Raw genomic sequence first — 13,033 nt, 5'->3', positions numbered from 1 at the left:
TCAGGGACACAGGTGCACTGGCCACAGCGCTGGGACGGGGCAGGCGAGCTCCAGGTTCCTGGGAGGAAGGGCTGTGAGCCAGAGGGAGGAATTTGTGGTCCGGGGTCAGGCAGGGCGGCAATGTCAGTGAGCAGGAGCCAGAGGTGTCCATAAATAGGCCTGTCCACCCACCACCTGGTTTGGAAGCTCTGTTTTCGACATCCTACTTCCTTCTTGCTATTTTGGGAAGCCCAGTTCAACCCTTCAGCTGACGGTGGAGGGATCCCGCAGTGACATTTTTTTCTCTGGAGAAAAGAGAACCGTAGAGTCCGAAGTTAGGTGTCACCTAGTCCACTTTCCCTCCACACCTCTCCTACCTTCGGCTGAAACAGTGGAAGGGATGGGGAACATTCAGAAGCATTTTTTCAAGAATTGCATTTTTTTTTATTTTGTGATTCCAGAGAGGAAGGGAGAGAGAGAGAAACATCAGTGATGAGAATCATTGATCAGCTGCCTCCTGCATGCCCCACACTGGGGACCCAGGCATGTGCCCTGACCGGGAATTGAACTGGGACCTTCTGGTTCATAGGTCAATGCTCAACCACTGAGCCATGCCGGCTGGGCCAAGAATTGCATCTTTTTAGTGTGTGTATGTGAGTGTGGCCTCAGGTCCCTGAATCCTATACAAAGAACACAAATGTCTCTGGAGGGTGGGACAGGGTGACGATGACAACAAAACTATCAGGAGGGGGAAAGAATAGAGTTCTATGTTTAAAGTTGAATAATTTATACAAAATAGAAAGGTCACAGGACAGAACAACAACACAGCTGACCAAATTTTCTTATTTATTAAAGAACAGAAATAAATTTTGCTTCAAGTTTGAAAAATGACATTAAAACTTACTTTATTTTTCCAGTGAATAAAATTGAGAAAAACGCTGGCTTTCAGATCATGTATTTATTTAAAAAAATAAAATGAATCGACAAAGGTACATTATTTCGCATGCTGACAGGGTCCCAGCCCACGAGACACTCCATTTCTTGAGCAATAAAAAAATGACTTCCTCAGCGATGTCAAGATAGGAAACCTTTCCCTCCGAATTCCGGGTGTTGGTCACTAGCTCCCCCTCACACGCCAGTGGGGTACATCTGCTCCTGAGCTGAGCTCCTTTGCAAAGAAAGCTTGAGAAGACATGAATCAAAGATGTCACTAAACGATGATGATTTGTTAAAATTATAAAGCAACCGTCTTTTGGCCTGCAAATATTCTACCTAAGAAATCTCCACTGCAGGGGATCAGCCCCCCATGACAATTTTATTCTGAATCCAGGAGAGCTTACAAGCACATGGCATTGTTCCCCGCACGCTCGCTTGGCCAAAACCTGTACATCAACATGTACAATATACAGGACAGGACTCGAAACTCCCATTCTCACAGAGGATCGTTAAGGAGTGTTACCAGTAACAAAGGATAAAAGTTATACCACGTTGATTATTATAAATTATACTTGTTCTTGTCCTCCCCACTCTCATTAATATGTTCAGATTCTTTCCTGCAGAAAGCACGAGTTTCCTATACCACACCGACGCCATCACTAGTGATGGTTCGAGTGAGCTGTAGAGACCTTGATTCTGAAGACGTGTATGTGCAGGTGAGATGCGATCTGATTGCAGACGCTGACACAGTAGCGGATCAAATCAAAGAAAGAGAAGACCTGGAACGAAAAGAGAGGACGATTAGAGTCACCTGACCTGCGCAGGGTGCCCTCAGCTTCGACAGTGCAGAGGCGTGGCTTCTGGCTTCCTCCCCTTCTCTTCAGAGTCACCCTCCATTCCATACAATCTAACATCTCAGAACTCACTGATTCTTCCTTTACAACAAGGATCGACAAACTCGTTCTTAGAGACACAGTCATTATTGCAGGCTTTGCGGACCACACGGTCTTTGTCACGAATGCTCAACTCTGCCATTATTGCATGAATGCAGCCACAGACAATACATACATGCATGGCCATGGCTGTGTTCCAATAAAACTTTACTTCCAAAACCAGGCCATTGGCACCCTGGGTGTAGTTTGCCAACTCCTGCTTTACAGTCAGAAATATGGAATTTATAAGCCCTAATGCAGGCAGAATTAAAAATAATGTAAAAAATGGTTCAAAGATGAAGCCACAAGAAACTCCCACAAAGTCCTATAAATGAGGCTTTGACATCCCAAATCATTACAATTGCAAGATGGATCTCTCAGGACTGGCCCACTGAAACAATAAGTAGCCTCCACATCATGAAATACAATACCTACCAGGGCAATCCAAAGCACAATATATTCATCGATAAAGCTGTTGAAATACTGATCCAGAAACAGAAGTGCTGGGCCTATGAAGGCTGTGTCGTGCAAATGCATTTCACTCTTTGTCATGTGCGCCACCTAGGAAAGAAAGAGAATCAATGGCGTGGGCATTTCCGTGTTGGAGCAATGGCGAGCTACACAGAAAACCAGCACTGTGCTCGAATAGCAAGTCTCAAGAATTCTTTAGCAACATACGTTGAATTTCCAAAACTAAAAACCTGACAACACGAAGTGTGTGTGAGAGCTACACACCAAAGGGCTCTCCCATCAACTAGGCCCCCAAGCACGCATCTCACCAGGAGCCTAATTTGAGTGTCTAGAGCAGCCGTGGGCAAACTACGGCTCGCGGGCCGGATCCGGCCCGTTTGAAATGAATAAAACTAAAAAAAAAAAAGACTGTACCCTTTTATGTAATGATGTTTACTTTGAATTTATATTAGTTCACACAAACACTCCATCCATGCTTTTGTTCCGGCCCTCCGGTCCAGTTTAAGAACCCACTGTGGCCTCGAGTAAAAAAGTTTGCCCACCCCTGGTCTAGACTGAGACTGAAGAATGCAGGTGAGCAAACTAAGCACATGAAATTGTGGAGAGAGGGGAGAACTACGGTGGCTCAAGGAGCTCCTGGTAATCTCACTGTCACTTCACAGAAGATACCAACAGCTCCCAGACTGATGTCAGGAGATTCTGATCGGAGGAGAGCAAACTCTACAACTTCTCAGGACACTACGGAATGAAAACTACGGCCCTAAAACCAGAATCAGATGAAAATTAAAAACAAACAAAAACATTCGTGCTTACCACAAGCTTATTGGTGATTTTAGCAGATACAAAACCAAATGTCAGTATATAAAGACAGGGATGCTTTTCAAAAAGCTGGACTGCGGATTTCTTGTAGATCATCACAGCTAATGTGATCACGGATCCAATGTGGAGAAAAGGAGAAAGGACACTTGTTCCCTGTGCAGGGCAGAGAGGAGATGGATTAGTGGGATTCGATACTGACCAACTCAAGCTTTTAAGAGCCTTGTAGAGTCTGACAGCCAACAGTTTCTACCATGGAGTATCAGAACAGCTCAGGAAAAGCAGCCACCCGGACTGGGAAGGCACAAACTGAGGAGTTCACTTTTAAGAGGCCAGGCTTATTTTATAAAGCAGGCCATTCTTTAAAAAAAAACAAAACACACACACACAAAAAACACAGGTGCATAAAAGTTTGTGCATATCACACAAATATAAGCATATCATTGTATGCATGTATAAATAAAGCTGAAGTTTTGGATATTACTATTTTTAAGACTAAGTGGAAACTCCTAGTTGACAAGTGATTTTATATAATTCAATACAATTTTTATTGATTTCAGAGAGGAATGGAGAGAGCTTGAAACATCAATGATGAGAGAGAATCATTCATTGATCGGCTGCCTCCTGCATGCCCCCTGCTGGGGATCAAGCCTGCAATCCAGGCATGTGCCCTGACCAGAATTGAACTGTGACCTCCTGGTTCATAGGTCAATGCTCAACCACTGAGCCATGCTGGCCGGGCGATTTAATATAATTCAAATGAAAAACAAAGTGACCCCCACACTGTCCTAGCATAAGCGATACTCACTGCGATCGTTGATCCGTTTTTCCCAACACCACCTGTGAAGATTACACGGAAATAATTCGTACAGGAAAATATGGTCCCTGCGACAGTACAAAGTGCAGGAAAAATTTTCACTTGAATATTCAGCACTGGAATCTTTAATAGGTAGAGAGAAAGAGCAGTTAAAATATATACAAACTGAAATAGGAAAACAGACAGTCACATACTCAATTCATATTCTGATATGTTCTTCTTCATGCCCCCCAGTCTAGTAAATACTTAAACTAATGGAAGTTCCTCTCTCTTTTCCTTTATGAGCAACATAACAAGTCTGAAGAGACGAGGCTACACGGAAATTAATCTCACTGCTGACAGCAATCTTTAAAAAGAAAATAACTGATCCAACTTTATTAATTTGAGTCATAAGCTAAATGAGGCTCATTTAACACATCCCAGGAGTCTGGCAATAGTGAACTGGGCTGTCTTCTGGTGTTTTTATCAAAGAAGAGTTCTCTGTCTTTTTCTTTGTGCATTTTTTTAACTCTACCTCTATATCCGTAATTTGTTACTCATTGTTACGATAAAGCGTGGATGATGAAAGACTAAAAATATTCGCAACTGGATTGAAAACAAAAATTTGTAAACTGGAGAATGGAAGACAGAAGTTCTACTCAGAAGAGTTCCCAAGGCCAAACTGTTAGGATACAAGCAGCTAGGAAGCAGAGGGCAAGGAAGAAGGCGTTCACGTGTGGGGGACAAACATGGCAAGCACATCCAAGTAGGAAAGGGACTGATTTAAAACAAGGGGGGCTGAGTGGATTGAGACCATGTATTTAATCTTGCAAATACAAATCCGTCATTTAAAATGAAATATATTTGCATTAATATTTAAAATCATTTAAGAGTCTCTCCCTTCCTATACCTCCCCTTTAGCTTTTCTAAAGTCTCAAGTTTTGCCCCAACCGGTTTGGCTCAGTGGATAGAGCATCGGCCTGCGGACTGAAGGGTCCGAGGTTCGATTCCGGTCAAGGGCATGTACCTTGGTTGCGGGCACATCCCCAATGGGGGATGTGCAGGAGGCAGCTGATTGATGTTCCTCTCATCGATGTTTCTAACTCTCTATCCCTCTCCCTTTCCCTTCCTCTCTATAAAAAATCAATAAAATATATATTTTTAAAAAAGTCTCAAGTTTTGTCCAATATAGATGGAAAGAAAGCAACAATAAAATGATGAGTCTAGAAATAGAAACAAATGACTATAGGAACAAGATTTCCAAAGCCCAGGCTTAGCAGGCAATGAGTTTTTACAATGAAAACAATTTAATGAGGGCTGCTGACACTTTTTAGGCTGCCATCTGCCTACACTTTTAAAACCAAATAGGAAATCTGAGATTTTCTATTTGTTCATATGTATAAAACTGCAGTGAAATTAGTAGATATAATTCTTAATGTTTAGCTCCTCAATTTCTTCAAAATTCTTAAGACCTCTGTTTGTTTACACAACTCTATGACCTCTTGCAAAACTGCAACTCTAAAAAAAAATAAATGTTGGAATCAACTGTTTGAACTTCAAGTTGTACTGTGGTGGTGTTTACGCTTCTAACATGAAATAGGTCAACTTAAAAATCAAGCCCAGACCTCCCTGGACCATCCTCAATGCTGTCCTCCTTCCCTAATTGATCTCCAAACCCTACAGACGAATCCAAAACTTGTTTTCCATAAAAGAGAAAACCAACACCATGGCTGCTTGAATTCCAAGAGATTTTTCTGCTCTAGTTCAGAAAACTAGAACTATTGCAGTGCGAACCTGGTGCACCCGGCGGAAACTCCAAATGCGGGCTGGCTCCCTGTCTGCTCCCGTGACAAAGGACCTGTCTGGCAAGAGGGAAACCCTACACTCTCCCACATTTCCAAAGCAGCAAGGCATTAAGGGGCCTGCCTGAATGTGGGCCAGCGGGTGGAATGAGCGCCAAGGCTGGCCTTGCTGAGAGCTGTGCACAGCTGGGCTGGACAGCGTCACAGCTGTATTTAAAATCTGGAAAATGCTTTAGGATCATGGAAATGGTTGCCTTTTGAAAGAAGAGAGAAGAAGCAGAAACATTAGCAAAGCCAGGCAAATTAGTAAGTGGCTTGGACCCAAAGTGAGCAAGAACAGACTCAGAAGCAAGTACCAGAAACATGCTGAGGACGCTGTTCACCCATCATGTGATGGCCACAGGCACCAACCCTGAGCTCCTGGGTGTAAGGCTGTGTTTGAGTTGATTTTTACCTTCTCTCTAGAGCCCCACATATTGCAGGGGCTCAGTACACACCTGCTGGATGAAGCACTCCCTTTCTCTTACTCTCCATGTGGAATTAGTTTTGCGAGCGTATAAGACACACGGGGCCCCACATTGAGAGGGAACTGGGAAGGGAGCTACCAGGAAATCGGAGGCCGAGTGAAGGGAACGCTGGGGCCAGCGGGATCCCGAGCCTCTCCCGGTGATGAGCCCTTCAAAATCGGCACCACCTGCTCCGCTTACAAAAAGCACCAGAAGTGTTGCCACTGGCACCTCACACCCAAGATTAAGGAGGGTGGGCACACTGTCTTTCCCAGTCTCTCTCTCTCTGTCCTCCTGGGACGCATCCAAGGTGGCCACAGTGCATCCACTCTGCAGGAGCAGCCAGAAAGCTGCGCGAAGACACCTTTACCTCAGGCCTCCAGGGCTTCGGAGCCTCCGAGGCTGGCCAGGACAAGAAAAGCTCTCCTGGGGCCTGGGGCCTGCCCCACAGCCAGGGAAAAACCCTCTGGATTCCCTGGCTGCATCCAAAGTAATACTAATCTAATGGAATTTATGTTTGAAAAGGGTGGAAGTCGAAAAAAGATCTTAAACCCTCAATTTGCCAGATTGACAATGGACCCATGTTTTGGTTCAATGGTTTGGGTTAATGTAGAATATCGGTTACTAACTGTTACACTAGTTTTCTTATGAGCATAATAAAGTGTTCTTACAGGTTCTATAAATTTCAGCAAAAATAGAAAGTACTATTTTGAGTATAGATACTTTCTTCCAAAGAATGTGGGCTATGACTATTTGTAAATACTTTACCTAATGAATAAGGTGTCTCATGGCTTAATACACACACACATTTAATCAACTAGTACATTTACGAGAATCAAATGTCAGTGAGAGTAACCATGTGGGGATTATTTGTGGGTCCCCTTCAAAGTTGTATGTCCCTCCCCCCCTATTTCAAAAGAGTGATACGATAACAGATAGTTCCCAGGCGTTCCAAACGGATATATTCCTTTGGGAAGCAATACACACACAAAAATGTGTTATTTTATTTCTTGCAACATGTAAACCACGCCCTAGTGGACTTTTGTGCATAAAAGTATTTTTTCCTTAAAAAAAAGAAAAAGAAAAAGAAAGAAAACAAAAACAAGACAAAAAATACCCAACCAAACAAAACAAAATGGTAAAAACTGGTCTCTCTGAAGAGAAAGAAGAGCAGCAAGAATGTGTGCTCCATAAGCAGCGGACACGAACCACTTACCTGTGCACGGCAGCTGATCTCCTGCAATCAGCGTTATGAAGACCTCTGCACTGTTTTTGTTTGTTTGCCATAAATTTGCTTTCTGAATATTAGCAAAAGCTTTTGAATGAGGACTTAGAAAGCATTTTCCATTTTATGACATCAACCTCAGAAGAGATGAAAATTTCACATCTAGGCCCTAAATAAACCATCTCTCCACTTTGGCACCCAGGTAAGTGGGAACACTATACATAGTACTCTTTCCTGAACGAACATGTTCAGCCATAAATGCTTAGGGCCAAGTCAGAAGAAAACAGTGAAGTGCAGTGGCCTGCGGTCAGTTGTGGGACTCTCCTGGGGACCGTCTGCTCAAACACAGACCTTTTCTCTACGCCCCCAAACAGCACCAGGAGGTGAAGTCCTCCCTTCTCATCCACTGATGGTGACAGGAGGACCAGTGATGCGAGTAAGACAGGGTGGGGGGTTTCCCTCTGCTACTCACCTCCCTAACCCTGAAACTGGACTGGGGGGTCTGCGAACTCCAGGTTAGCCTGGAGCCCGAGGGTTCCTTGTAAAACACTTAATAAAAAAGGATGATTATACTTTCTTAATTATCAATAAAGATAGGACAAAATATTTGATCCTTTAAAAAAATTACATCTCTGATGTGTGTATAAATCCTAATTTAAAAAAGGCAACAAGTATACCTGCAGCAAATTTACTGCCAGGCAAAAGCCAAAGAATAAGGGGATGTGTGTAGCCTAAGTGAATATGTAACTTCACGTACAACAGTGCTTCATACTGATGAGGATAACTAGATGGACAGGTCTACATACCTGATGCTGGCTTTGTTTCTGGATGATCAAGCAAGAATCCCATTCCTTTTTGTCATCAGTATGCTAAAACTATGGTTATTTATCTATGTTTAAGATATTCAAAATAATTTTTTTGTGGGGGAGGGCGGAGATTTTGGAATAAAACATAAAGCCATATAACAAATTTAAGTGGGGGTAGGCTTTGGGCTTAGGCTTTATGATCTAGTTTTAGGAAAAGAAAAATCCTTCCTCTATGGCTGAATTATTTTTAAAATGCAGTTATATAAAAAATAACTACTAACCTAGTGGAGAGCAAAAGTAATAAAATTCTCTAGTGAGATCTATAGATGTCAGATTTCACTGAAGACCATATTGGCTTTGAGACTGCGTGTAGGAAAGATGTGAATCTGAATGGTATTACGTACATATTACGTACATGACTAAATAGTTTCCAACTTTTTCTTGTTGACTATAGATTATTTTTATCCCTTCATCCTCCACCCCTCCCCCCAAATAAAGGGCATTAAATAATTTCTGGCAATAAATACTTAGGGAAGTGTGTTAATTTCACTTCCTCAAGTATCTAATTTACCATCATAAAGTGACTTCGGTGAGGGAAAGCTCTTGCTCGGTAAACTTCCCTTATACCTTAAAATTAATCTGGTTTTTAAGAACTATGTTCGCACAGAAGCAGTAAATCTTTGTGGTAAGGTAACACCTAATAAGTGACAAATACTGTACTCTGCACGGGTGGTGGGAGCGGTCCGGGGTTAACCGGGCCAGGGAGGACAAACTACTTTGGCTCAGATCTGGAGGGTATATTCTAAGTGTAAGAACAGCAACATTTGAGGCTTATTGTGTGATGGGCACCGTTCTAAGTGCTTTACACATATTTACTCATTTAATCCACAAAAATCACCCGATGGGGTCGGGACTGCTGTCCTCATTGTACAGAGGAGGAAGTAAGCAGCGGAGAGCTGACAGGTGACGTTCCCACAGATGGGAGCTGGGGCCGACTCAGGCAGGCGGGCTCCTGAGCCTGTGTCTGAGCCTCCATGGCACACATATCACAGTCCCTCTGCCAGAGGTTTCTGGAAGGGAATTTGGGACTGGAGGGGAGCCTAGAGTTTAGGTCAGGTTGAAAACCTAGGGCGTGGCTTGTTAAAAAAAACCACACACCAAAAACCCACTATGGCACTGGCTTCAATAGCATCGGTTCTGTTTGGGGGCCAGAGTTAACTTCCTACCCCAAATCTGCCATTCAGCTTGAAGCATATGACCAAAAAACTGAGTTCAGAAATGGAATAAAAGGGCCGATTTAACCACGTCATTGGTTATCTCACGCTCCCTGCTGTTTCCTCAGCTGTACTAGTAAAATGGAGTGACAAGTCATAATTGGAAAGCGCCTTGAGAACCAGCCCTGGGGTGCCGGCACCTAAGGCACCACGTAGCTGTGCTAGTGAAATCCACCAGGCCCTAGAGAGAAGTTGGTGTCCGACTGCTGTGAGCCTTTCGTTTTCAGAAAAAAACAAAATAATTTTACATTTCACCCTGTAACCGTGTTATCCTATATTAGAAACACAAGCAAAAGACAACATGCATGACATGGGATACACAATGTGAACGAAATTACCATAGATTGCCAAAAAGGTGGTCCTCCAATCACTGCCAGCAAATGCATGATTATTATGAAGATTTGCACTTCAGTCACATCAATTCTGATTAGGTACAAAAAGCCAAAAAAGCAGAATTACTCAAAACAATTTCAAGTTCATTAGTTGCAAGCTTAGCAGCGTTCCTCTATCATGCACAATCGACAAAAATCTCAAATATCGAGGAAAGGGGAAGAGGAGGTGTCACAAATTTGTTATGAGCAAAATCAAATAAAATCCAGAGCCTTTTCATTTAATTTGATGAATTTCACAGAGCAATAAAAACCCCTCCTTTCCAAAGGAAGTTTCTGACTGAGGTTGGGCTGAAAACCAGAGCTTAACCTTTCCAACCAAAAAGAAAAAACAAAGTGTGTGTATTAAATTTTGAGTGTCAAGCAGAGGATTGCGTTGGACTGCTGTATAACACGAGATCTTGAAATACTGCTTTGTAGCATCCAGCAGAATGGAGAGCTTTCACTAGTCGCATAAACCACGGAGACCTTGTACAACGGACTGCCCTTTAGACATCCTCATGTCATGCCTTCCATGGTACGGGGGTGAAAAAAGTTCCACCCAGTTGTCAAATTCTCATGTTTATTAGGTCAACTACCAAAAGGTTTCTGGAAAGAAGACATTGAAAGCAGTCAAGAGTTAGCTTCGAGGTAGCTGGAAATGACCGTACAGTCAAAAAGAGGCAAACGTGGTGCAAAAACAGGGCAGCAGAAATGAGAAGGCCGAGAGTCTGGAAAAAAGAATACGGGCAAAAAGACTGAGGAGCAAAGCCTACACTGGGGTTCCCTTCCTGCCGGCACTTCGTCAAACCTGGAGGCTCTCGTCCTCAGAGGCCTGGATCCAAAGGCCTTTGAGTGTTGAGAACTTACCCTACAGATATGCCTGCACACCATGTTCGCACAAGGTGTTTCCTTACCGTGTTATTTATAATAGCAAATTAGAAATGAGGGTGTGGTCCCAGAAATCAGGTGCCTCGGTGGCATATTTGGTAGCTTTTTAAAAAAGAGTGGGGCAGCTCCCTACATAATGATATAGACACACACTAATGACATAATAGGTAAAAAACCAACAGCTATGTTCTAGATTGTGTCTGTTACTTTTTCTATATAAAAATATTCTACTTTTTATTTTTGCCATTAATTCTATAACAAGTTGCTGGAAGGATAAATCATAAACTGAGAACAGTAGTTACCTAGTGGAGGGCAGCCTGGGAATCAGCCCGCTGGGAGAGGAAGCGGGAGGAGACCACTAACTACGTATCTTTTTTATAATGTTAGTTTTTAAACAAAGTGAGTGATTTATCTGTTATGAAAGTAAGCTTTTTTTTTTTTTAAGTCTAAGAAAAATAGGTATCAACAGCAGCCAGGGGGTTCAACTCCCAGAGCAGAGCCGAGCACTCATTTCTAAAGCTGACATTGAGAACAAACAGTTTAAGGGTCGGAAGCTCTCACACCCACAGCAAGTAACTCGGCTGAAACCGGTCTCTCACCGCTAAAAAAACCTGATCTTTGTGTGCTCAAGAATGGTTTTTAAACAAGCTGATTAAGCTGCAAACATACAGTGATGCAGTTATCTTGATATACACATTTTTTATGGGGGGGAAATGGACTGGGTTAGGCTAAAAAGAATCTGTAGAGCTGACCTGGTGAGTGGTGTTGCCAATAAGGAAAATTACACTCAGTAGCAGACTCAGGAGGCTAAGCAGGTGTCAGAGACGATCGGCTCTGTCTCGGGTGGAGGGCAGACATCTTACAACACTTTGCTGGATATATGAAGTAGCCTTGTGGGAGGGGAAGGGCCAGAAGTATAGAATTACAAAATAAAAATGGAGGGAACCTCATGCAATTATTTGTACCTCGGATAAATGTAAAAGAGAATAGAAAACATGAAAGATCTTTACAAAGCCCCAAACTGGGATACCTACCACATGCACTTGGTTCGAATTCCAAGACAACTCAGTATTAAGTGAGGGTGTGAAGGGGTTTAACTGACATTCGGGGAGAGTTGATAAGCATGGTAATCACCAATCACCTTTGCCCAGAATGTTTTACGTATTGTGTGCATTTCAAAGATAGACTTGCAAATTTGCAAACATAATTTTTTTTTGTTAAACTATACACAGCAAATATAATTGTGTTGTAATCTGGGTTGGCTACCAGCTTGGTTAACACATGCACTAGGGCTAAATTCACCAAGTCAAAGAAACCCAGATTTGTACAATTTGACTTGTGAGCTATTATTTCAAAAGAAGCATTTTATTCAAAAGTCATTGAAGATGCCTGGAATCCTATTCAAAGATTAGATTGCCATTAACTGCAGATTTGCAATTATTCATAAATGGACCTGAGGTGCTAGGGAACATGCATAACCAGAATAAGGCATTCCTTATGTATGTTACCAGAAATACCAGGGGTGGGGTGAAGACTGGCAGCCTGGAGTAAAGATTAGCTTGAAATGCAATGCACTGCCTTCCGATATTTAACTTCCTGCCCTTGATAAGGGGCAAACTGGGCATGGCAAGCTTAGGTTAATGCTAAATAATTACCAGTACAGCTGAGTGATAACCATGAGTATTTTAAATTCAAGTGTTATCTACAGAGGAAGTCTAAATGTCTATTTCTAAGGTAAGCTGAGTTATTTAAAACAGTATTGTCTACCATGTGAATGATTACCTGGATCTTTAGATTATCTTTGAAGACTTAAAACAAAAACAAAAAATAACCTGTCTAGTGACTTTGAGTAAGAAGAGAATAGCCAAGGGCTAGCGTAGAGCAGGTCCTCCAAGAGGGATCCAAGTTTGCTAAGGGGCAGCCTGTCCTTCTCATCTTGGAAAACAGTCCTCTCACCTCACTGAGTGATCATCTTGGAGTTAAATAAAGGGTTCCCAGGCGTATTCTCCCACTCACACTAGCACAATCAATTCCGGAAGAAACCTGGAGACCATCGGGAATTACTAACACAGGTCTGAAATTAGTAATAATGGTAATGACCACTTATTATATGCCAGTCACTATAGTTAACACACTACATTCTTTTACTCTTAATCTTCAAAATCACGCTGGGAGGCAGGACCTAGTACCACCATCCTAAAGGTGAGACATTTAGTGAGATAGGCAAAATG

General features: G+C 42.5%; 1 protein-coding gene across 3 annotated transcripts in view; it reads right to left on the bottom strand.

The window, feature by feature from the left end:
• Nucleotides 1–918: 918 nt before the first annotated feature.
• Nucleotides 919–13,033, bottom strand: part of CEPT1 (choline/ethanolamine phosphotransferase 1) — a 33,041-nt gene continuing 20,926 nt past the window's right edge. For 2 of the 3 annotated variants that reach the window (XM_070396453.1, XM_070396454.1), the window contains exons 5-9: nt 9,882–9,966; nt 3,943–4,074; nt 3,132–3,290; nt 2,283–2,408; nt 919–1,694 (exon numbers count right to left, since the gene is read on the bottom strand). In XM_070396453.1, the coding sequence (XP_070252554.1) occupies nt 1,575–1,694; nt 2,283–2,408; nt 3,132–3,290; nt 3,943–4,074; nt 9,882–9,966 (622 nt within the window). In that variant the 3' untranslated portion in view covers nt 919–1,574. The remainder of the gene's footprint in view (nt 1,695–2,282; nt 2,409–3,131; nt 3,291–3,942; nt 4,075–9,881; nt 9,967–13,033) is intronic. The other variant, XM_070396452.1, reaches the window with a different exon arrangement.

The sequence above is a fragment of the Myotis yumanensis genome, unplaced genomic scaffold, assembly GCF_028538775.1.
Source record: "Myotis yumanensis isolate MYYU_CA2020_CCGP unplaced genomic scaffold, mMyoYum1.0.hap1 SCAF_17, whole genome shotgun sequence".
NCBI classification, from domain to species: domain Eukaryota; kingdom Metazoa; phylum Chordata; class Mammalia; order Chiroptera; family Vespertilionidae; genus Myotis; species Myotis yumanensis.
This window is presented reverse-complemented; position numbering and strand designations above follow the sequence as displayed.